At 39.0% G+C, this 25,305-nt stretch overlaps 2 protein-coding genes across 8 annotated transcripts in view; one reads left to right on the top strand and one right to left on the bottom strand.

Moving 5' to 3' along the window:
* Positions 1-25,305, top strand: part of PUS7 (pseudouridine synthase 7) — a 107,636-nt gene that overhangs the window by 20,967 nt on the left and 61,364 nt on the right. Inside the window, exon 5 of one of the 7 annotated variants that reach the window (XM_032642775.1) lies at positions 6,855-6,873. The exons of 2 other annotated variants lie outside the window; for them this stretch is intronic. Coding sequence is in view for 1 of the 5 variants with exons in the window: in XM_032642777.1 (XP_032498668.1) it covers positions 104-170 (67 nt within the window). In the remaining 4 variants the exon portion in view is untranslated. Of the gene's footprint in view, positions 1-103; positions 969-6,854; positions 6,874-25,305 lie in introns of those variants that run through there. 4 more of the 7 variants (XM_032642774.1, XM_032642772.1, XM_032642776.1 and 1 more) reach the window with 4 other exon arrangements.
* RINT1 (RAD50 interactor 1) lies at positions 197-24,329 on the bottom strand. The gene is made up of 13 exons (XM_032642778.1): positions 24,159-24,329; positions 23,664-23,709; positions 17,267-17,451; positions 15,190-15,431; positions 12,487-12,660; positions 12,239-12,388; positions 11,504-11,660; positions 9,637-9,747; positions 9,313-9,538; positions 8,641-8,778; positions 6,946-7,145; positions 1,385-1,599; positions 197-443 (listed from the first exon to the last, which is right to left on the bottom strand). The coding sequence occupies exons 1-13, from the start codon at positions 24,198-24,200 to the stop codon at positions 230-232; spliced, it is 2,100 nt and encodes a 699-aa protein (XP_032498669.1). The 5' UTR covers positions 24,201-24,329; the 3' UTR covers positions 197-229.

Genomic DNA, 25,305 nt, shown 5'->3' with positions numbered 1-25,305 from the left:
GTTAAAAAAACGAATCAACTTCCTCTAACAATTTGATACATCAAAATTAATTGTTAAATATTGCACTTACTGTTTAAAATAATTTTCTGGCCTCTTGCAATAGTGGGAAAACAAAGGGAAAAGATTCCGAGTCATATCGAAGTGCAGCTGAGCTGCTCCTCCTTCATTGAAGTGATTGGCAAGAATTATCTGAAAAAAAGGACAATTCATATAGCAGTTGCCTCTATCATCACAGCCCAACATACAGTCTACTCTTACTTACTTCTTGGTAGATGTATATGTCCAGCTTCTCTACAAGCATTTGCCAGAAGATTTTAAATAAGGAGAAGCAGAGCTGCTGCTCCAATTGCAGTAAACGGTCTCGTAAAGTAAGCAGTAAGGGGCAAGCCGAACTGGACAGGGACATCACTGCCTGCTCTGACTGCGATGGCAAGGACAACCACCTGGAAAAAAACAGAAACAGCACTGCCTGAAGCACATTAATTTTTATTATGAAATTTTTCATCTCTCTGTATTTTTAAAGATTTAACAAATCATTTTAAATGTGGGGAAGTGCACTGTCCTGGGGCATTTTGGTTAAGAAAAAATGTACAGCCCAACATTAAAAACTCTTTCAGAAAATAAATGTACTTACGTTTGTTTGCTTATTTATTTAATTTTATTTTTTGGCCACGCCACACAGCTTGTGGGATCTTAGTTCTCTGACCAGGGACTGAACCCAAGCCCTGGCAGTGAAAGTGCTTAGTCCTAACCACTGGGCCGTCAGGGAATTCCCTGTACCTATGTTTATATTGTAGTTCTCAATGAAATACTCTACTTAATGAGGATGATAAGTTTTTTAAATCCCCAATTTTAATATGACTTACTGATATAAGAGTTAAAATGTAAAACGCATTTACATTTAAGACATCAGCTAATTTTACACTCTAATTTTCAGCAAAACAACAGGGACTAATAACACTTCCAAACTGATAACAAGTCCTCTGTGTGACAGGACTGCTAGGACAGACATTGCCTGCGCTCAAGGAGCTCACCGTCTGGGAGGTAACAGATGTCACAGGAATCATGAGAGTGGACTAAACGATAGCACAGGCATGCACAGGTACTACAGCAGCACCTTGCTTTGTCAATGGGTGACAGGCTAGGCATTCGGCCCCATGCCAGACACCAGCTCGCTGGACTTACACATCTGAAGGTTAAGTTATGATCAGTTTATTCTGATTAAGAATGTCTGAATATATTTTAGAAACAGTTAAAAGTCTGGAGTGCAAAAGGCCAAGCTCTGTGCTATCTAGACACTTTGGAAATCTGACTGCATGTCACCTTTTAACTTCTATCAAACTGGAGTCGAGAGCTGACTTATAAGAAAGTACAGAGGACTTACCTTTCTTTTTTATACAATTTTGCAGCATCTTTAACTTCTCTAAAAACATGGTCTACTTGCCGGGTCAGCATGTCATGCTTTAAACGCTCTAACAGGTTAATCATGTCATCAAAGACAGAGCTCTCCATAGAGGCCAGTTGCCCCAGCTGCAATTTACTGAGAGTGTTATTCTCTGCAAAGACTTCCAATGCTGCCTGTTGAAGTTGTAGAAAGAACTGAAAGCAAAAATATGTTAACATGTTTAAGATACCTTTCTTTTTTTAACAGCTTGAGATGTAACTCATGTACCGTACAATTCACCCATTTAAAGTATACAGTTTGGGGACTTCCCTGGTGGAGCAGTGGATGAGAATCCACCTGCCAACACAGGGGACACAGGTTCGAGCCCTGGTCAAGGAAGATCCCACATTACAACGGAGCAACGAAGCCCGTGCGCCACAACTACTGATCCTGAGCTCTAGAGCCCATGAGCCACAACTACTGAGCCCACATGCCACAATTACTGAAGCTGGCGTGCCTAGAGCTCATGCTCTGCAACAACAGAAGCAACCTCAATGAGAAGCCCCCACTCGCCACAACTAGAGAGAGCCCATGTGCAGCAGTGAAGACCCAACACAGCCATAAATAAATAAATTAATTAAAAAAAATAAAGTATACAGTTCAGTGGCTTTTAGTACATTCAGAGTTGTGCATCTGTCACCACAATTTTAGAACGCTTTCATTACCCTACAAAGAAATCTCACACTCTCTGCCATCATCCCCCAACCCCCTCCTAGTGGTTCCCCACCCCACCCCCACCTTGTTCCTGGGCAACCACGAATCTCCTTTCTGTCTCTAGACCTGCCTGTTCTGGACACTTCATATAAATGGATTCATACAACCTATGGTTCTTTGTGACTAGCTTCTTTCACTTAGTATAATGTTTTCAAGGTTCAACGATGTTGTAATATATATCAGTATTTCATTTCTTTTTATAGCCAAATGATATTCCATTATATTTACCCATTCATTAGTTGACGGACATTTGGGTTGTTTACACTTTTATGAATAATACTGCTGTGAACATTTGTGTACAGTTTCTGCACAAACATACGTTTTCATTTCTCTTGGATATATACCTAGGAGTAGAATTGCAGGATCCTATAGTAAATCTATGTTTAACCTTTTGAGGAACTGCCAGACTATTTCCACAGCAACTGTACCATTTTACATTCCCATCAGTGGTGAGTGAGGGTTCAGATTTCTCCACGTCATGCTAATAACTGTTACTGTGTCTTTTTTATTACAGCCATCCTAGTTTGTATGAAGTGGCATCCCATTGTGGTTTTGATTTGCATTCCCCTAACGGCTACCTTCTTTAAGTGCTCATGTTTTTCTAGACACAGATTGAGAGCTGTAGTAAACCTAGAAGATATGAGTTAAGAGAATTAAAATGTCATTTTTGTACAGTATTATTTTAGGTAGAATTAGTATTATTCTTTGTACCCTACAGGAAAACAACACTGTGGGTAATTAGCAAAACGTTAAAAACCTAAATGTCTATTAATAGGAGACTGGGCATGGCTACTAGGGATTGTTCAGGGATGACATGTGAGAGGCCATCTTGGCATTTCTGCTGAAGCTGGCAGGGAAGTGGCAGTGTCCTTTTGAGCCTGTTCATGGACCGTGGAAGCCTGGAGCCACCCGTGGTCATACTTACCAGAGCCGACCTACGAGTGAAGCCAGGAATGAACAACTTTAGAGCAGCCGTGCCTAATCCTTTGAGTTACACAAATTCCTCACCTCACGCCACCCCACTCCCCTACTTAGGCCAGCATGAATCTGGGTTTCTGTCACCTATGACTGAAACATTCCTAATTCCGAATGGCTGGGTTATGTCAGGCTTAGCACAGTCTGGCAATGGACAGACAGCTGTTAGTGGAGAATGTAAATGAATGGAAGGTGAACTCTACTTTTTTCTGTGTAATACAAGAGCTTACATGATTTTCATTTAGAGCATTCACAGGCTGAAGGACTGTGAATGTGATTAAATGATTTTTTAATTAATTATTTTTGCCTGTGTTGGGTCTTCGTTGCTGTGTGCGGGCTTTCTCTAGTTGCGGTGAGCAGGGGCTACTCTTCATTGCGTGCGCGGGTTTCTCACAGTCGTGGCTTCTCTTGTTGTGGAGCATGGGCTCTAGGCGCACAGGCTTCAGTATTTGTGGCACGTGGGCTCAGTAGTTGTGGCTTGCGGGCTCTAGAGCTCAGGCTCAGTAGTTGTGGCATACAGGCTTAGTTGCTCCGCGGCATGTGGGATCTTCCAAGACCAGGGATTGAACCCGTGTCCCCTGCATTGGCAGGCGGATTTTTAACCACTGCGCCACCAGGGAAGCCGTAAATGATTTTTGATGTTAAACAGAATTTGTACCATAGTAACATACCAAACACAAAATTCATTCATGACTTGAAGAGTCAACTCTAAAATTTGGTTATTTCTCTCTTGACAGAAGGACCCAGTTAATTCAGTATCAGATTATAAATTTTCTAGGGCTAGGGATGATGGCCAATTCATCTTTGTTAACAGACTATGGCACTGAGTAAAGTAGTTAATGATGTTCCACAAATATTTCATTGAAGCTAACTAAACATGTGGTCCTGAATGAGTCTCTTATTAAAATCACTGGCATAAGAATCAAGAATGACAATTTGTTTCACGAAAAAGCTTAGCAGCAAATGGAGCGCTGTGGTGGAGTGAATGAATAAAAGCACTCACTAAAATTAGGAACGTGACACATAAAAGTACATAATGAGTGAATGTATTCTGATTAGGTGACTTTATAAAGATACTGCATTCATCATTACACTCCACTTATATTCATTTTATGAAATGATTATTTTCCTTGCTCAGCAGAATGATATGCACATGTATTTCAGTTAACATTTTTGTAGAAAAGGCTTTAAATAATTACAAAGTCCCAACCAAAGAGTCCAGATTAGAATAAACTATGATTGTGTTTATTAGATATTTATCTTGTTTGTATCTGTTATTAGTATATTTATTTTTGTTTCCTATTTTTTTTGGCTTATTACCCTGATAAAGACTTTTTCATTTTGTTTTTTCTTTCACAGTAAAGGAAAATATCTTCTATATAATGTGCTAGCAGTATATAATTTTTTATCATAAATTCATAATTTAAAATACATTCTTGTCATGTTTTCTAGACTTTCTAACTCAGGCATTGAATATTTTAAATGCCTGTGTGTGGCTATATTTCATTTCTGCTTTTATTTTTTGTTTTATTACATTAAGATTTGACAATGTATAGAAATTTTAATTTACCTTCGTTCATATTTGTGACTCAGCTGGACACACTCAAAAATTGTGTTTCCCTTAGTATACTGCGGACTTACCACCAATCTCCAGTTAATCAGTCTTTCTAATTATTTAACTCTAATTATTCAGTTCCCACTTTATCACATTTTAAAAGGGATGTTTTTAAGTTAAAATTATAGTTGTTTTATTTTCCTACTTTCATTTAATGACACAATTATATACATAATACTTATATTTATAATGTGTCTTCATATTCATTATGCTCAGTATAGTTTTTTCACCATTAAATGTATATTTTACTGTTTTATGGTCATCTTAATCCTGTGTTAATGCTTTCTGCCATGAAATGTACTTCATGGGCCTTGCTGGATTTTTGTATCCACACATATGATCTTAGAACAGTGATTCCTAACCTGAGGACACCCTGTCCAAGAAGGAGGATTTGGGGCTTCCCTGGTGGCGCAGTGGTTGAGAGTCCGCCTGCCGATGCAGGGGACACGGGTTCGTGCCCCAGTCCGGGAAGATCCCACATGCCACAGAGCGGCTAGGCCCGTGAGCCATGGCCGCTGAGTCTGCGCGTCTGGAGCCTGTGCTCCGCAATGGGAGAGGCCACAACAGTGAGAGGCCCGCGTACTGCAAAAAAAAAAAAAAAAAGGAGGTCTTGGAGGCCCTCTGCAATCATTTTAATATCTAAAACAGCTAAAGGAATTTATTTATGTTAAGGCTATAAAGACTAATTAAGTTTCTTCACTTTTAGTTGGAAGTACATATTAGAAAATCTGGTTACCAAAAGCCGTGATCACCAATATATTCCTTGGATTAATAAAAAGAGTAAAACTAAAGTACTAGTTAATAATTATATTTAGGCAGATCAAATCTGCCAACACATGGACTCTGCATGGAGAAAGGAAGGATAAGTAAAATCCTTGGAGGTAAAAGGCCTTTCACAGTACTTGTTACTAAATCCAGGGTTTGATTTTTAGATTTATTTAAAATATACCTTCCAGGGTAAGAAATTAGTTAATTTTTTTGGATGTGATAACAGTATTTTTTTTTAAATATTTATTTATTTATTTATTTTGGCTACATCAGGTCTTAGTTGGGGCATGCGGGATCTTTCATTGCAGCACGCGGGCTCCTCTCTAGTTGTGGCGTGCGGGTTTTTTCTCTCTAGTTGCGGCGTGCGGGCTCTCTCATTGAGGCATGCAAGCTCAATAGTTGTGGCACGCGGGCTTTGTTGCCCCGCGGCATGCAGGATCTTAGTTCCCCGACCAAGGATTGAACCTGCGTCCCCTGCACTGGAAGGCGGATTCTTTGCCCACTGGACAACCAGGGAAGTCCCCTGGTATTGTGTTTTTAAAAAAGGTGTTCTTATCTTTTAGAGATACATATGAAAATACTTACCATGAAATGTATCTGAGATCTACTTCAAAATAATCACACATGGGGGTAGAGCAAAGGTTTAAATGAAACACAGTTGGTAAAAGAAGCTGGGTGAGAACTTCCCTGGTAGTCCAGTCCACACTTCCAATGCAGGATGGGTGCGGGTTCAATCCCTGGTTGGGGAACTAAGATCCCATATGCCACGTGGCACAGCCAAATTTAAAAAAAAAAAAAAAAAGCTGGGTGATAGGCACATGGGAGTTCGTTTTACCATTCTATTCACTCTTGAATATGTTTGAAAATAAACAAAATATTAAATAATTTTTTAATGTATGAAATACTTAGGTTAAAAAATGTTTCTATTTTTATGACTTCATAATTTATGTTTCGAAGGCACTAAAAAGGTATCAATGTTATTCTTTTATTTTCCTTAAAGTCTTGAACTTTATTGATTTTGACACCATTATGCAATCTTAGCTTTTCGCGAGATGGCAATTACTATTCATGACATTTACCAAGTTCAAAGTCTAAAAAAGGAAAATGGTTCATTTTATAAACAACAATTTCACGAAAAGATGGCTTCTCCAGTGATTAAAATATCAGGATTATTTAACCGTTTGAGACTTGAATGAGAAAAATATGTACTTTAATCACACCTCCTAAGTTTGGCCCAACTGTGATTCTGCCTAACTTGCTTGCTACAGATTCAACATTTCAAAAGGCAAAACTGTTGAAGTTACTAATATATTACTTAATATATTTTGCTTGCTACAGATTCAACATTTGCTTGCTACAGATTCAACATTTCAAAAGGTAAAACTGTTGAAGTTACTAATATATTACTTAATATAAAAGATTAACTTACAACATTGTCAGCCCAATCTGCTAGTACTGTTGAGATATAGTTCACGGCATTAAGAATTGCACAATATCGAAAGCCAAGGGAAGCTCTAGTCTCTTCTTTCATCACCTGAGTTAATCGTATCCTAAAATCATCTACTAAGTCCTTCTGTAACTCCAGGAACTGCAGCTTTCTGGAAGCTGTGGGAAGATTTTTATATCTGTCTGTGGAGAAAGTTAACAAGACATATGAAGGTTTATGGTACCATCCATGACATAGTTATAGGTTTTTCCTACTGACTGGCTTTGGTGCCTTTGTCAAAAATCGATCGACCATTCAAGTATGGATCCATTTCTAAACTCTCTAAGTACGTGGGTTTCCCAAGTATTGGTATTTGTCAAAACTCATTGATCTGTACACTAAAGATCTATGCATTTCACTGTATATGAGTTATGCTTCTAACACATTGTAAATTAACTATACTGCAATTTAAAAAGTTATGCCTCAATATTTTAAAAAGGCATATGAGAAAGTTATATACCAAAACTATTCTATTTCTTCAACAAATAAATAACATTTTTTAAAAAGGAAGGAGGAACTAGGATAGGTTAAAAGAGATACACAGTTAAGGATTTATAGGTGAAATGCTAAGATGTCTGAAATGTTCTCTAAAATACTTCAGGGGAAAAAAATCTGGATTTTGGGGGGAGAAAAACACATAATAGAAAAGTGATAGTTTTAAACCTTAGTAACAGATACCTGAGGGTTCGTTATGCTACTTTTATATATATTAGAAAATTTCCATAATAAAATTTTTTTTAATCAGTTTTGCTAAATTTTTTTGTATTTTAGTGTTTTTCATATCTTTCTTACAGTTAGAATATAGAATTTACTGACTGGCCTGGAATGACACCTCTTCAGGTTACTAGACAGGCCCAAGCAATGGACAAGACACTGGAGGATAACGGCAGTGAGGGCTCAGTGGCATCTGGAGAACCAGCAGGCCTGCAGTGCCCTGGGGCAACGTGGATGGCTGCAGACCAACCAGGGCTAGAGGCAGCTGGGCCACCCTCCAGCCAGAACATTCTTGCACCATAAGAAGAGGTCCTATTACTATTCCAATCCCTAAAGTTACTTTATTATTTTACTGTTCTACAATCTTTGATATATCGAGGTGAAGAAAATAATATATAAAATTTAGGTCAATCACCATTTACTGAAGACACTCAAAAAGTTGAAAGGCAAGAGATTTCAGGTAATAAAATTAAATTCTTATTTGTTTTTATGTAACGATTCAGGAATTTTTCCCTCACGGAAACTAATGTTTAAGATCTTATTTAGATTACTAAAAATCTAAAAGCTGGAATGCTGTGCTAGAGTTCTGCCAAAATAGAAACTGCATTTGAAGGTATTACAATAACCACTATATATTTTGTCAAACTACCTGAAAAGTACCATGTGAAGAATCAGTACTTTCATTTACTTTTTAAAATTTTATGTATTGAAGTATAGTTGATTTACAACGTTGTATTTAATTTCTGTTATACAGCAAAGTGACTCAGTTATACATATATACATTCTTTTTCATATTCTTTTCCATTATGGTTTATCACATAATGGAATCCATCCCCCCCCCCACACCCCTTGGCAACCACAAGTCTGTTAAGAGTCAGTACTTTAAAAAAAAAACAAAGTTGTATCTTAAAAGACTATACTTACCAGTTATAACCAAGAGTAGTGTCATAAACGTCTCTGCACAGTCTGGAACTTTCATCTCATCCACATCAGTGATATCCTTATATTGGGATATCCAGGCAGCTTCTGACGAGAGCATTGAGTCCATTTTTTGAAGAGCAACTGATAAGCAGGAAAAAGGATTATGTCAAACAACTAGTTACAGATTGTTACATTACAAATTCCTAATCTTTCAACTCATAATCTCTTAGGAATGGTAACTTTTCATGAAAAAATAAATCTATAACCTCCTACTAGTTGTACTATATTTAACGTGCTCTATTCTAGGGTTAAATAAGATATTTTACTTCTCCCTGCCGTACCTACCCCAAATCTTCAAAATAGTTACACTCACTAGACAAGCCACATCCAATATGATTCCAGCAAGAACAGAAATACTATACGTAAAATCTATAAAACAGTTAACTATATACTGTACTGGCTTGAATATTCTACCCTAGAAACCTGTAGAGTGCAATTCTGGGAAAAACTGAAGCTTGATGGGAAGAAAAGAAAATAAGATGATCTCTGAAGGCAACTTGGTAAACCCTAACCAAGAAAAATATAGATGGCTCTAGTTTCTACCCAGAACTGGAGAAAATTTATATACGCAAAAAGAGGCATCTCTCCCCACCCCACAGCCACGTGAGCACTTACATTTTCTCTCCACAGTCAACCATCTCTGAAAACAGGTCTCTTCTGACAGAATATGCATACAATTAGCAAAAGTGCTGGGATAGCCATGAACGCTGTGTAGTTCTCTTTCAAACAAAAGCACCTCATCCACCAAATGACAGAAGAGACTGTCATCATAGAGCAGACAAGGAATATCAGCAGCTAACTTTTCAAGAACCAGCATCATAAGGCCCCGAGAAAATTCAAGCTACAAAAATATACATAAGCATAAGGTAATGAAAATGACAGGTTATTCATGGACACCTACAACTCTAAAACGGAAATGCTTTGGACAAAGTCTCTTACCCTTGCATTTACCGAAGAGCCTACTTTGTCTAATATTGGCTGAATCTTCTCATCCAGAAACTGAGTGTGGTTCCCAATCCACATAAGTACCTGAGCCAAGTACCATTCGGGCTAAGGAAGGAGGTAAACAGTTTGAATTCTTAAGTCATTCCAACTGGAAAGTTTCAGTTAAATGTCTCTATTTAATTGTAGACACACAGTACTTACAAAAATTAGTTGAAAATTCCTATATGTAAGAGCACAATTTCTACTCTGAACTTAAAATTCATGCAAGGCTTAATAATCAAATGTTTCCCAATGTACTCCCAATAAATTTCAATAATGTGGCTTATGTCAGTAAACTCATAAATTTACAATGCCATAAATATTTAAAACCTAGTACTTTAGAAATATGTAAAGTATAAATATTATATATATTTTTGAAGTAACATTCCAAAATAATTTTTAAACATGACCGTCTTCTGTTTTGTTCTTTTTTTCAAAACCTAAATTAGGAAAAAAAAAATTGGCTGGTCTGCATTACAAGAAATACAAATGCTTTAAAACAGGTATAATTATAGAAGAGTAATATAAGTATGCAGCTTTTTAAACTGTCCCTAGAGATGATTCTATAAACCTTCCAAGTTTTGCTGGGCAGGAATTCTAAAACATTTACTGAAAGGTAAAACCCTGCTGTGTGCTAGATGCTGGGAATACAGAAATGAAAAAGGGGCAGTAGCTACTCTCGGGGGCTGCATAGTTCAGGCTTGATGTCATAGTACTAGGACCACTGGAACCACACTTCAGGAAGCAACAATATAACTCACAATTTTCTTACTTCAAGTGATCACTGCCTCTCTACAGTTTAGGTTTATTGTTTTGTCTCACTTACACTTACTAATAGGTTCTACTTTTCTTTCCACCAACATCCCATCCAAAAAAGGAGGAGACCCATGAAGTACAAAAGAACAAGCTGAATTTAAGAACCAGAAATCCATTGTCACTCTACTCCCTTCCTATACAGATGTAACTGCCTATCCCTTGATTCCTTTAATAGTCTATAAAGCCTATAAACTCATTTATGGATGACACATACAATGCCTGGTGTAATCTGGCATTTAATAACATTTACTTCAAAACACTGAGAAATTAAGAATATATATTTTAAAAATAAAACATGACCCTATTACAAAAAAAAAAAAAACAATTACCGAATCCCTCTGCTACTTGCACTGCATTAGATGTAGCAAGACTCAAGAATAGTATCCACCCCCTAGCAACCCCCAAGGTTATAATTCTCAACAAATTCAATCAAATTTCATTGAAAACAGTTGTCAGTGATTGTTTTTCTGATCAAATTAAAGAAAAAAATCTCAACAGTATGCCCAGTACACATGGGTATAGTCCCTCAACTAAAATGTTGGTGATAATTTCCTCAAAGCCATTCCTGTCACTTATCCCCATACTCTGTCTTACACAGCTACAAATCATTTTAGCATCAGCACTTCTACTCAAAAACTAATGCTCTACTATCTTTTGATTCTCACTTTTCTTTCTGATATATTTATAAACCTGAAGGAGCAATCTGCACAGTGGAACACATGTAGATCCAGTTGTAAAAAGTGCCACAGCAAATGCTACAGCACACCCCAGGGGAAACTTCAGAGACTGGTCAGATGATGTGCTAGTGAGTGAGCTGATGCCTATAACAAATCAACACAAGTCCCAAAATATATCTATAAAGGGTAGTGACAAAACAGGAATTTAACTCTTCAGAGAAAAACAGAAATGTGAATAGAATCAGATTTTAACTCAAACCAGCAGAAGTACAGAAAGCCTTAACATTTGCTATTAATAAAAACCAAGGGCAAGAATTGGCAAAGCACACCTTGCTTATAACATTAGTTTGTCGGTTCCCTCTGAAGTGATACCTGAACCTCTTTTGAAGGGGAGTCAGCATAATCTGGATGGGCAGGATGACAGTAGGGGATGCAGGAAGAGAGTATTTTTCTGGAAGTTGTTTTGTCTCAGTAAGTAATTCATCTCTGACATAGTCAAGTCAAGGAAAAAGAAAAGCATATGTATATGTGTGTATATACACACACGTATGTGTATGTATATACACACACACGTATATGTATGTATACACACATTTTTCCGAGACATATATGATACTAAGTAAAATTAATTATAATACGGATAATATGTAGTCTAACTTTACATATGACTTCAGTAAAATACATGAAAAATGTTATTAGAATTAATCTCTTTCCTAAAATAAAGAATAATAAGTAATAAGGAAACATATTCAAGTAATCGTGCTATTAAATTAGTACTACGTTAATAAGGTTTCTTCCCATTGCGCATTTTTTTGATTGTCCCATGAGACCTATATGTGATGCAAACTTGTACAGTCATGCATTTCAGAACTCCTCAAAGCCGTCCCACCCACATGCAATTTATGTGGAAGGAGAACAGTCCATGGGCATACATAGATCAAGTCCAAACCCACTACTCCCTGGCCACTTTCAGAAAGCTTTACTCTCTGGTCACTTTACTCTCTGGCCACAAATCCACTCTAGAAAAAAGAAATTTTAGTGAGTTTTAACTCCAACAAAGATACGAGGTTTGTAGTTTCAGGAGCTGACAAAATAGTGTCTCCAAGTTACTGTATATCTCAGGGGCACTGGCTGGTCGACTTATGCCAACAGTCTGAGACTGAGGGGGTGCGATGAATGGCCAATGAAGCTGTGCTAAAATTTCCTCAAAGTCACTGTAACAGAAAAGTGACACAAGTATTACAGTAAAATACCGTGAGCACCAAATATCCATCTGAAAGCAATTACCATGAAATATGGATAAATTTCTTGCCTTGTAAGCTTGTCCTTGAGAATTTTATGCCAGAATTTAACAGTGGCTCTCATGAAACCAAGAAGATGAGTACAGGATGATTCCTGAAGCTTGATGTCAAGTTCTGCCATAGAGGCCAGAGTAGAAGCTGCCTCTGGGACATTATTGGTCATCAGATATTGCTGAATGTTATCACTGCAAAACAAGGCAAAACAAACTGTAAAGACAGTTTGTTCACAATAATTCCAAACATGGAAAAACGGCTGTTTCCTCCTGCTTTATATAAAGCTACATCCAAGAAAGAAGGAAGCGCCACCTTGTAGTGGCTTTTTTACCTGATACGCAAGTCTCTGGGAGCCTGGAGTCCTCAAATTCAGCATCCTTCTAAGAACAGTGGCCTGTGTTCAGGATACCTCCCTCCACCTGTCCCTTCCCACCCCTCCCAAGGTAACAGAATTTTCCTTTGTCACGTTCCCTCAGGCACCACTCATTTCTAATAAATCTGTCTTTGACAGAAGTCTGTCATATCTTAATCCAAAGGGGAGAATGTGGGTGGCATCTGGTAAGGTCAAATATGGTAGACTTCAATTTTTACCTACTTTGCCCAGCTAAACTGGATTATAGGAAACTTAGGGAGGTAGCACCTCAGAGTCTAGTCCTTTCAAGTTACTGTTAGCCAAGTTGCAGACAAAATTTAAGGTAAGCTCTACAGCAAGGGTAGCTAACTCAAATGCCTGGCAAGGCCTGATGGGCACAGTAAATGAAAAAAGCAAAGTGGGCGGGGACTAGGACAAGCTAAAAAGCACATACCCCATCCTAAGGCTCCAGCCAAGTGCTGCCACACTGGAGTGTAGGTCCAATGTAGCCAAATCTTAAAATTTTTCAAGAGAATCCAGAAACCAAGATTTCCATGTAAAATCAAACCAGTTAATCAAATTCTTTAAAAGAAGCCAAATACAACCTATCTTCAGGATTCATTCAGCCCATGACTACCATTTTGCATATTGGCTAAATAAAACGAAACATTTAAAACTGAAATGTTTCTTTTGATGAAAATAACATTCCATATCTTAAGCCAGAATAGGAACAAAATTTAACCTTTTCAATAATTAATCTCAGTTCAGGGGTCGGAAGTGCTCTCCCTCTAGGCAGCCTGTGTACATCCTACCCAGGCCTGGCCACTTCGCTAGGTGAGAGTAAGCTGGGACTCTCATCCCCCGCTGAGTGCCACGCTTCGGTTACGCTGCTGGGTGGGCACAGCACCCTCCTTAAGCGCAGGAATGTGTACTGCCACCCTGCCCATCTCCGCTATGCACTAGTACTTTCCCTTCTCCCTCCACCACGAGCGGCCTTTGTTTTCCACCATCACTGCTTCAGGCCTCAACAATCATACTAATCTCGTGTGTATTATTCTATTTCTGATAGCCTTTTTGGCCTTCCCCTACGCTCATTCTCTCATTTTTCGTTCTTCTCCTTTCCTAGTCATTCTTACTAAGTTTTTTAACAGATTTTGTCTTGTTTTTTAAAATTTTCATTTATTTATTTACTTATTGGCTGTGTTGGGTCTTCATTGCTGCGCGCAGGCTTCTCCCCAGTTGTGGTGAGCGGGGGCTACTCTTCGTTGCAGTGCGAGGGCTTCTCATTGTGGTGGCTTCTCTTGTTGTGGAGCACGGGCTTCAGTAGTTGTGGCACGCGGCCTCAGGAGTTGTGGCTCGTGGGCTCTAGAGCGCAGGCTCAGTAGTTGTGGCACAGGGACTTAGTTGCTCTGCAGCATGTGGGATCTTCCCAGACTAGGGCACGAACCCTGTCCCCTGAATTGGCAGGTGGCTTCTTAACCACTGCGCCACCAGGGAAGTCCCCAGATTTTGTCTTTTATAGCTATTTTCAGAATTTAAATCATGAAACCAAAAAATCTACCAATGTAGGCAGAAATTTTAATATAGCTTGTTTGAAAGGCAATACCAGACACTCACAATCAACTACCAGTGATATGTATTTAATTCAAAAAGAGTTACAATAGACCCTTGAGGAACATGGGTTTGAAGTGCACGAGTCCACTTATACACTGACTTTTTTCAGTAGTAAATACTACAGTAGTACACAATCCCTGGTTGGTTGAATCCGTGAATGTGGAGCTAAGGATAGGGAGGAATCGTGGATACAGAGGGCTGACTATGAGTTGTATGCAGATTTGACATCTGAGGAGAGCTGATGCTCCTAACCCCTGCGTTGTTCAGGGGTCCACTGTATTTCTTTATTTTTCCCTATTCAAAAGCAGCAGGACTCTGTTTTTCATCTAATAATAAATACTGTGTAGCTCTTCTTAGGTGATACCCACTGAAAAAAATTCAAATTATAGAGAAAGCAATCCATTTCATTAAGTGACCGTCTCTAAAAGGTAAAAGAGGAGTATTACCACACTGATGAGCTGTTTTATTAATTTGGCATTATAATCATTTTTATCATGTGTTCACAATGTAACTATAGGACTTAAAACTTTTTACTTGGATTACTTTCTTTCAAACGCAAATTAAGCTCCCTTAAAAGTTTATGTTCATTCATAATAAAGGAAAAGAATCATTATCATAATGCTATTTTCGTAACTGGTAAAATCACATTATTATAATCTTTAATTAACCCAATTATTTAATGGCATGCAGGTACTTTCTAAGACATAGCCTCAAAGGAAAATAATAATTATGAGAACAAAGAGGCCTGTTTTACCTGAGTTCTTCAATTTGTGAAATCCATTTAAGATAAGCAAGATGCCGTTCAATCTCTCCGATTTGGTTAATCATGGCTCCGAGATCTTCTATCCAGGGCTGTGCAGTCAGCAGATGGCTGTTAATGGAACTGAAGAGATGGCTTTCTTGCTCCAGAAAGTGATTAAGGAATTGCTTTGATTCTTCTGCACTTTTTAAGGCACTCTGAATTCTTTTAGGGATTTCTGATGAAACTGTAAGTACCTGCTCATACCAAAAACAAACAAAAAATAAAAAACAGCAGCAATCAGATAAGATTCTCATTTTTTTCTCTTTTTTATTAGTTACCTTCAAAATGCATGTTTGTTCTAATAGAAATGAAAATTGTCATTTAAAAGCTTCAAAAGAAACGTTGGGTTTCTGCATCCTGTACTAACCAAACCTCAACATGAAATGCTCTATGTGGAGGTGTGTAGGGAGGGCCCCCAGTAAACATCTTTGGATCTACCATCATGAAGCTCAGCACTTTCAGAGGGTCCAGCCAAAGAACATTTACCTGCTTTATCTACTAATAATTTTCTTTCAGAAACAAATGAGGCTCTGATTCTAAAAGTCTGGGTAACTAGTTGCAAAAGTTCCCCAGGTGATTCTGATTTAAGCCCAGATTGAGAAGGAACTATTGACTTGGTAAGATGATACCCAGGTAATGCCTTTAGATATGATATTTATTAAATAAATTTTTCTTACAGCAGATGGAAAAACATATACAAATATCAGGCATCAGTACAATATGAAAGGAATATTATAAAGGAATTTCAATTTAATCAACACTGATTAGACACTCTATACCAGGCACTGTGCTAGGGTCTGACAGATAAATTAGACACAGCATCTGCCCTTAAGCTCAGCTGGTATGGAAGAGAGATGTAGGCAAACCTTCAACAGTGGGATCAGTGCAATAAAAGAGATGCCAGGTGTAATGGTGTACTAAGGCAGTGCTTCCCAGACTTGAAGATGCATAGGAATCACCTAGAGATCTGGTTATAGTGCAGATTCAGACTTAATAGGCCTGAAGTAGGGACTGAGATTCTGCATTTCTTACAAATTCCCACACTTTGAGTAGAAGGTTTTGGGGTGCAAGGCAGTTGTGCTTGCATGGCTCATGCACAGACCTTTGCAGGTTAGGTGGAAATTTTTAGGGAAGTTTGCGCCACCAGGGAAGTCCCCCACTGGATTTTTTAAAACATTATTTCAGGTAATATGTTTATTATAAAAAGAAAAAAACTTGAGAATACAAAAAGATATAAAGAAATCACTTGTGGGACTTCCCTGGGGGCACAGCGGTTAAGAATCCGCCTGCCAATGCAGGGGACACGGGTTTGAGCCCTGGTCCAGGAAGATCCCACATGCCGCGGAGCAACTAAGCCTGTGTGCCACAACTACTGAGCCTGAGCTCTAGAGCCCGCGAGCCACAACTACTGAGCCCGTGTGCCACAACTACTGAAACCCGTGCACCTAGAGCCCATGCTCCACAACAAGAGAAGCCACCGCAATGAGAAGCCTGAGCACCGCAACGAAGAGTAGCCCCGGCTCACTGCAACTAGAGAAAGCCCGCACATAGCAACGAAGACCCAACACAGGCTAAATAAATAAATAAATAAATAAATAAATAAATATATAAAAGAAGAAAAAAAGAAAATAAATCACTTATTAACCAACCACCCAGAAATAACCATTATTATAATGTTATACTTATTTTAATGTTTTCTCCTTATGTGTGCATATATAAAAAAATTGGAATGATAGTGTTGTAACATTTTGGTATCCCAAGAACTTACTTTTAAAAGCACATTAAAAGTCATTGTATGAAAATGTCAGACATAAATGTCAGACATAAATCATTATCAGTAGGAACTTTCTTTTACATAATTTGTAAAACACCTAGCACATTGTAGGTCCTTAAAACCTATTAAGCAGTTTTAAATGATTAGACTGTCACAATCTATATTTTCAAAAATGCCTATATATTAATGGTTATATTTACATTATATTATAATGAGTATAGTACTGATATTGTTTCAGTGAGTTTTAATACTTGCCTGTTCTTCTAACTGCATTTTACTTTCTGTCATCTGTTCTATGAGTTTATCAAGTTTCTTTAAAGATTTAAGGTCATTTCCAACTTCCTGTTCTATAAATACCGCCACATAGGAAGGGAGATCACCGTTATCTGTACTTTCACAGACTGGTTGGTTTCCAACGACAGCTGCAATATTTATGTCACCTAAAATTAAAGAATAACAATTACTCAACACCACCAAGTACTATGGAGTTAAAAGAAATGCAAAAGATATACAAGGCAACATATCTACTTTCAAAAGTTAAAGAAAACACTACCTATATATGGCATTTTTGTATATATAGTACTTGTGTGTATATGTATATATATATACACACATACACAAAAATACCCTAATGAATATAGTGTGTGTAAATGAATATATGTATATATACATACACACTATATTTTATATTTATATAAAGCAGTCAGCCCTCCACATCCATGAATTCAACCGACTGCAGATAAAAAAAAATGTTTTTTAAATCCAAAAAGTTAAAAAAAAAAAAAAAAAAAAGAAAATAAATCCAAAAAGTTCCAAAAAGCAAAATGAATTTGCCATGCTCCAGTAACTATTTACATAGCATTTACATTGTATGCAAAATTATTATTATTAGCATTAGGCATTAAGTAACCTAGAGATGATTTAAAGCACACAGAGGATATGTGTAGGTTACGGGCAAATACTATGCCATTTTATATAAAGGACTTGAGCATCCAGGGATCTTGATATTCGCAGAGGTCCTGGAACCAATGCCCCATGGATACCAATGGATGACTGTATATATTTATATATATATATATGGGTATATATATGCATATAAATACACATACGCACGTACGCACGCGCACACACACACACACACACACACACACACACACAAATACCCAAATGAATAGCTATAAAGCAATCTATCGATCAAGTACTACTATAAAATGCTTAAGAGCTTAGGAAATTCTGAGTGAAAGAAAAATTACTAAACTCTGTCCTAGTACCCTAAGGTTGCAATAGATGTTGGCATGACAGTGCAGTTACAAACAGAACTAAACTTTTCTAGACAACTGTGTATCTTAAGAATCTTTTATTACTGAGGGGAAAAAGGTCAAATCTGATTCTGCTGATGCAGCTTTTATTAAATTAGTAATATATTTTCAAATTTTGTGAGGAATCAGATGGTATAGTCTAGAATAACACCAAAGGAGGACTCTGGTTTTAAAATGTTTAAAAAAAAAAAAAGAAACAAAAAAGGTATTGAAAGATCTCAAGTATATGAAAAAAAGCTGAAAGGGAGAGCAATGAGTAAAAACTCCTCCTGATATAAGAGTAAAAGAGTTTTAAAAGCTTCAGAAGTGATTGTACAAAGATGTCCATTTCAGGGACTTCCCTGGTGGCACAGTGGTTAAGAGTCCGCCTGACAATGCAGGGGACACGGGTTCGAGCCCTGGTCCAGGAAGATCCCACATGCTGTAGAGCAACAAAGCCCATGAGCCACAACTTCTGAGCCCACACGCCTAGAGCCCGTGCTCCACAACAAGAGAAGCCACCGCAATGAGAAGCCCGCCCACCACAACGAAGAGTAACCCCCGCTCGCCGCAACAAGAGAAAGGCCATGCACAGCAACAAAGACCCAACACAGCCAAAATAAATTTTTTTAATAATAAAAGTAAATTAATGATATAAAAAAGATGTCCATTTCAGAAACAGAAAAAAAAAAAATACGAGAGAAAACACATTACCAGGAAAACTCAAAATGGCTAATGCAACCACTAAATTGTACAATCTAAAGTGAGATTCTTCCCATGGCAAATAAACTAGAATTGGCCAGTTCATATTGGACTTATTAATATGACAAAAACAGGTGATTTGGAACCCTCTTAAGAAGAGTGGTAGCAGAGGCAACATGTACTATAGCAGAACACACAATACCCAGTGAAAACAGGAACGCTATGTAGCTTTGCTCTCATCCCACCAAGTATGTGAAATTTCCCAGAGTCCACTCCTTATTCTATGCTTGAAAGTCGATCATTTCCTGTAGTTCACAAGTCAGTTTTTCACTCTGCAGGAGTCTATACCTTCTTCCACTATCCAGAATATTTAAGACGTAATTAAGCAATTTAAGTTACCTTGAATTCTTTGTGGAATGAGGGAAGATTCAAATATATAAATTTAAAAATTCTGATTTTTATTTAAACAAAACACTTAAAACAAATTTCTAGTAAACAATCCACTTCAAAGGCAATTAAATTATTTTCCATGGTCCTACATTTGTGGACCAACAGCACTGCTCCTCTCTTCCAGAGTATCTCTACCTGTACTTTTGCTGATGATCTGTGACAGCATGGCTTTCTGAATGTGCCCTGAACCCAAGAAACCTGAAGGCTCAAAGCAGTTTCTTGACAAAGACCCACAGCTGGCTGCCATGTCCTTCTCCTACTCCCACCCCCATGTGCTAAGATGAACTGCTTCCTTTTGAAGTGTGTTTCCATGTGTAAGCTACTCCTTTTGGTTACTTATGGTTTCCTTCTTCCTGAAAAGTTTAGGAAACCTGAAGTTTGGGTCAAACTTTATAATGGTAACTCCATGTCACTGTGCAGCCATTAAGTTCCCTGATATTAAACACGCTCAAGGGACTTCCCTGGTGGTGCAGTGGTTAGGACTCTGTGTTCCCAATGCAGGGGCCCCAGGTTTGATCCCTAGCCAGGGAACTAGATCCCACATGCACACCACAACTAAGAGTTCACATGCCACAACTAAGGAGTCCACATGCCGTAGCTAAGGAGCCAGTGAGCCGCAACTACGGTGCCCGCCTGCCGCAACTAAGACCTGGTGCAACCAAATAAATAAATTAAAATTTTTAAAAATAAAATTAAAAAAAATTTTTTTAAATAAATAAATGAACCACGCTCAACTCTAGTAAGTCCACAACTTGAATGATTCCACATACAGGGTTTAATCTCCCTAGAGATGAGTTGTACCTAGAAATTTAAAAAACAAACAAAAAACAAGATACTGTAAAAATTCAGAGTAATAGCCAGTGAACTCCAAATGAAAATAAATACTATAAAATAAGGGCCCTGAGAAAAAGAGAGTAGAGTTCATAGAAACCAGACATTAGAATAAACCTGAACATACAGTGCATTTCTCTACTTCAGGTTTGCCTGTAGGATTTGGTTGTCTCTAAACAAACGATTAATGGTTTGTTAAAAGCGTGACTGTACTAGTATATATTTCGTTACAAGGACTACAACAATTTCTAAAAAACAAAACAAACAAAAACAAAAAAATAAACAAGATGTGTACATGAGAGATAAAGCTGGGGCAACAATACAGAATATCCTGAGAGCTCTGCTAGTTGGATTTCACCTCTGTTCTTTCTTGGAGCTGCCCTTGTAGAAGTGGCTCTTTACCAAAAATAAAGCGTTTTCCTTTTTTTTTTTTTAATTGAAGTATAGTTGCTATACAATATTGTATGTTACAGGTGTACAGTATAGTGATTCACAATTTTCAAAGGTTATGCTCCATTTGTAATTATAAAACATTGGCTATATTCCCTACATCGTACAATATATCCTCATAGCTTTTTAAAAAATTTTTTATTGGAGCATAGTTGATTTACAATGTTGTATTAGTTTCAGGTGTACAGCAAAGTGAATCAGTTATACATAAACATATATCCACTCTTTTTTAGATTCTTTCCCATATAGGTCATTACAGAGTACTGAGAGAGTTCCCTGTGCTACACAGTAGGTCCTTATTAGTTATCTATTTTATATATAGTATGGTGTATATGTCAATCCCAATCTCCCAACGTATCCCTCCCTCCCCCTCCCCCTTGGTAACCATAAGTTAGTTTTCTACATCTGTGAGTCTATTTCTGTTTTGTAAATAAGTTCGTTTGTACCATTTCTTTATGTTCCATACATAAGCAATATCATATGATATTTGTCTTTCTCTGACTTACTTCACTCAGTGCTTATTTTATACATAATAGTTTGTAATTCTAAATCCCCTACCCCTATATTGCCCCTCCCCGCTTCCCTCTCCCCACTGGTAACCACCAGTTTGTTCTCTATATCTGTGAGTCTGCTTCTCAAAAATAAAGTTTTAAGGAAACAGCAATGAAAGGCAAGAGGTTATAATCAGCCTCATTAAAAAACAACAGTCACTTCTGACAAAATGAAGATAAGAATATCTAGATAAAGATATGCCTAAATGCAAAATGTAACTACAAGAGATTAACATAATATATACCAGTATTTAGTACTGTGTATGTTCCCCTCCCCCAGGCCTTAAAAAACCCAAATTTTCCTTTGTTCTCTTCAATTTATAAGAATTAAAAGTTTCACATGCAATGAGAACGAGTAGCTCACTGGTAGGTAGAAGTGAAACTAGTAAGATTCTATGCCTCAACTTACCTACTATAAATTCTAACATTTGCCCAGCCTACACTCAAAGGTTGTAAATGGGACTAAAATCCATGTTTCCTGAATTTCAAAACAATATTCTTATTTTCTTCTCCTTCAGATATGATCAGAATTGGCTGGTCTGCATCAAACCTTATTACTACAGGACTCCATCTACTATTAAGTACAGGAGTCACAATGTTGACTTTTTTTTTTTTTTTTTTTTTTTTTGCAGTATGCAGGCCTCTCACTGTTGTGGACTTCACTGGCGGTCCAGTGGTTAAGACACCATGCTTCCACTGCAGGGGGCACTGGTTTGATCCCTGGTCGGGGAACTTAGATCCCGCATGTCTCGGGGTGTGGCCAAAAGAAAAACAAACAAACAAAAAAACCAAAAAACCCCGCGAACTACAGGTCAAGTGGCCCAGGCTCTTCCACCGATATATATATATATTTTTTGCGGTATGCGGGCCTTTTACTGTTGTGGCCTCTCCCGTTGCGGAGCACAGGCTCCGGACACGCAGGCTCAGCGGCCATGGCTCACGGGCCTAGCCGCTCCGCGGCATGTGGGATCTTCCCGGACCGGGGCACAAACCTGCGTCCCCTGCATCGGCAGGTGGACTCTCAACCACTGCGCCACTGGGGAAGCCCACAATGTCGACTTTTTAAATTTATCTTATATAAAATATGTGAGTTGTGTGATGTATCTGCAGACACAGAGGCAGGGCTATGTGCAGAGGGAATGTTTTGTGAAGATAAGCTTGCTGTAGCTTAGGGAGTAAATTCTATCTTCACTTTTTACAAAAAATTATACTCTTTTGATTTAACCATTTAAATGCAGCATAGTACATTCTTAGTCAAATGACATTCTTCAAAATGACACAATGGTGATTTGGGGGGGGTGGTTAATGTCTCTCCTTTCCTCTATTTTTTGTAAAGAGCACTTCCAATTGCAAAGAAATTGACCAAGCCAACAAAGGAGGATCTAGGGCTCAGTGGCATCAACTTCCCAGGCATCTGAATGGGGCAAAGGTGGAAATGGGAAGGGTTAAACTGAATGATATGAGGTACTCTCAAATCCTTTAAGGAAAAGGAGCTAACTTGTGGCAGCTGTGACTGTCAAGTGCTATGAAGTACTCAGAGCTTTCTTTCTGAGGCAGATTGCAGCAACAGGCAATGTTAAGGGCAAGTCTAACTCCTAAAGCCAATATGGTAACACAAGCACCCTTTCTGTTACTACTACTCATTCCCAGACTATTTGCCGTGATGAGAAGAACCAAAAACCCTCTGATGGAACAGCTGTGCCATGCTTCCCGCTTCCTCTCCCAGTAAATTTCACTTCAAAAGGCCCTCAAGATTCCTTGATTTCCAAAATCTTGCCACATTTAGCTTATAGAAGTAAAATACCAAATGTCCACCCCCTGGTGTATGCTCCTGTCCTAGGAAGGAAATGGAGATAGTGACCTTTACCCTATCCAGTTCAAGATCCAGGAACCAAGTTATCTGTTGTGCTCTTCCCAGATCAACAATTACCTGCAAATTCACTGAAGGTAAATACAACTGAACAATGATCATTTGACTCCTCTGAATGCAACTAAGGTGGTGGTCATCTCTCCTAGATCATTAGCCCCTCGAAATTCCTGATGCTTCATAAGTTGATGCTTCACTGAAGTAACAGGCAGGCCCCAATTACTCTGAATCTAGTATGAAGGGCAGCACTGGAGTGAAACCACAAAAGTCCCTGCACTAGGTAGGGCACAGGAAGTGCTCTTCTCCAAATCATGCCATATTTTACCATCCGGAAAGGCAAAAATATGTGTATGATGATAATCAGTATTTAATACAGAAAGAGAAAAAGAGATGCTTCATCTAAAAGATAACAGGCTAAGACCCTTCTCGATGCAGACCCTTGAGGGCAGAGTTTTGGAGAGATGGCTGGGTAGAAAGTGCTAAGGTGTCTGGAGTCCGCTTACTTTTCTCCTTGATGTTCTTCCTTTGGTCACCATTTTCAGAGCAGCACTAGAAGGAGATCAGGTGTGACAAACACATTAAGACTGAAGTGATAGGTGGAACTCACACAGGGTTCCCAGAGGGCATCCACTGGAAGACAACAAGGTCCCAGCCCCCTCCCTCTGGGGCCTTCCTGAGAGGTCAGGATCTGGAGGTTCTAAAACGGGCCACCTCCCTGGGGCCACCACTGCCACCTCTCCAGGCCCGGCCTCCAGGGCCACCTCCCCAGAATGACCTGTGTCATCTCATCGGGATCACCAGAGCCACCGCACTGGGACCACCTCCCCCGGGAAGTCTTTGCCACCTCACCAGAGTTGCAAGAGTTATCTCCCCCGGGCCACCGCAACCGCGTCCCCAGGCCGCCAAGGCCACTTCATCGAGGCACCCTCCCCTGGGAGGTCTGTGCCACCTCACTGGGCCACCAGTGTCCCCGCCCCGGGCCATAAGGGCCGCCTCACCCGGGTCGCCGGCGCCTTGCCGAAATCCCCGGCCAGGAGCATCCTGCCTCCGCGCGAGTCCTCGGCTCCTTGCGCAGCCAGCGTGGCCAATGGACTCTGGCTCCGGCCAGTGATCAGACACCAGTAGGGCTTCGAGACCGTAGCTCCCAGAGCCACAGCAACTTCCTCTGCCGTCTCTCTGGTTTCTTCCTCTCCTCCCAGAGAGGCCCTGCCCACGCAGCCGCCGGCCGTTCCCGGTGGCTCCCCCTGGCGGCGGGGGGCCGGATCGGCTGCTCTGGAAGGAGAAGGGGGCGGGGGCGGGGGGAGGAGGTCCTTCTCAACCTCGGTAAACCTCCTCCACAGCATTGGGGTCGTTAAGAATGGAGCTTGCAGGTATCCCTCTCTGCACAGTGTAAATTCAATATGAATCATTTCAACTTATATTTTAGATGATATCCCAGATGTTCTGAGTGTGAGGAGGCGTGTTGACTAGCTTTAATGTAATTTGGTTGGACAGTTTAGTTGCGGAATTTCCGGTGTCTTTATCTTTGGCTCTTTCTTTTAAGGCAGATCAAATTCAACTAGAGGTGACCCTCCAGCTTCCTACCTGGAGGGTACAGATCTGGTTGTAAACACTCTGGGACCTGAAAGGAGGAAAAGGACTCTGCGGCTAACATACACTTCAACCAGTGCAGAGACCAAAAAAGCCTGTCCTTTGCCAAGGAGGGGACCTAGGAGTGCCAGCAAGAGCTGAGTAGAGGACCTAGGGATTTGACAATTTCAGAAACAAACATGGAAGGTGGTATCGCGGAGACGGAAACAAACAGGGGAAGGGAAAAAAAGCAGCCCTTAGAGAAAACAGAAACCATTCAATGAGGAGAAAACCTTATTTATTTATACACTGAGATGTGTGACACCATTGCAACCATAAAACAGTAACAGACTACTATTTTAAAAGGAGCATTCAGAGACAAAAAAATATGATAGTAGAAATGAGAATTGAATAAAAAGGTGGAAGATAAATGTTGGGAAGTATCCTAGGGGGAAGAAAAGCAAAAGGACAAAGAAATGAAAAATATGAAAGAAAAAATAAATTAGAGGACCACTACAGGGTGTTCAAAATACAAAAAATAAGAACTGTAAAACAACAACAACAGGGATTAGGGAA

The sequence above is a fragment of the Phocoena sinus genome, chromosome 9, assembly GCF_008692025.1.
Source record: "Phocoena sinus isolate mPhoSin1 chromosome 9, mPhoSin1.pri, whole genome shotgun sequence".
Lineage (NCBI taxonomy): Eukaryota > Metazoa > Chordata > Mammalia > Artiodactyla > Phocoenidae > Phocoena > Phocoena sinus.
The sequence above is the reverse complement of the archived record's forward strand: the minus strand, read 5'-3'. Positions and strand labels throughout refer to the sequence as shown.

Coding starts and splice junctions, on each gene's coding strand:
- RINT1 (XM_032642778.1), bottom strand. CDS start 24,200: ATGCTCCTGGCCGGGGATTTCGGCAAGGCGCCGGCGACCCGG. Junction 12,389..12,486: donor CTCAAGGACAAGCTTACAAG/GCAAGAAATTTA, acceptor TTTCTGTTACAG/TGACTTTGAGGAAATTTTAG. Junction 11,661..12,238: donor CTCCTGAAACTACAAACCTC/GTATCTTTGTTG, acceptor TGACTATGTCAG/AGATGAATTACTTACTGAGA.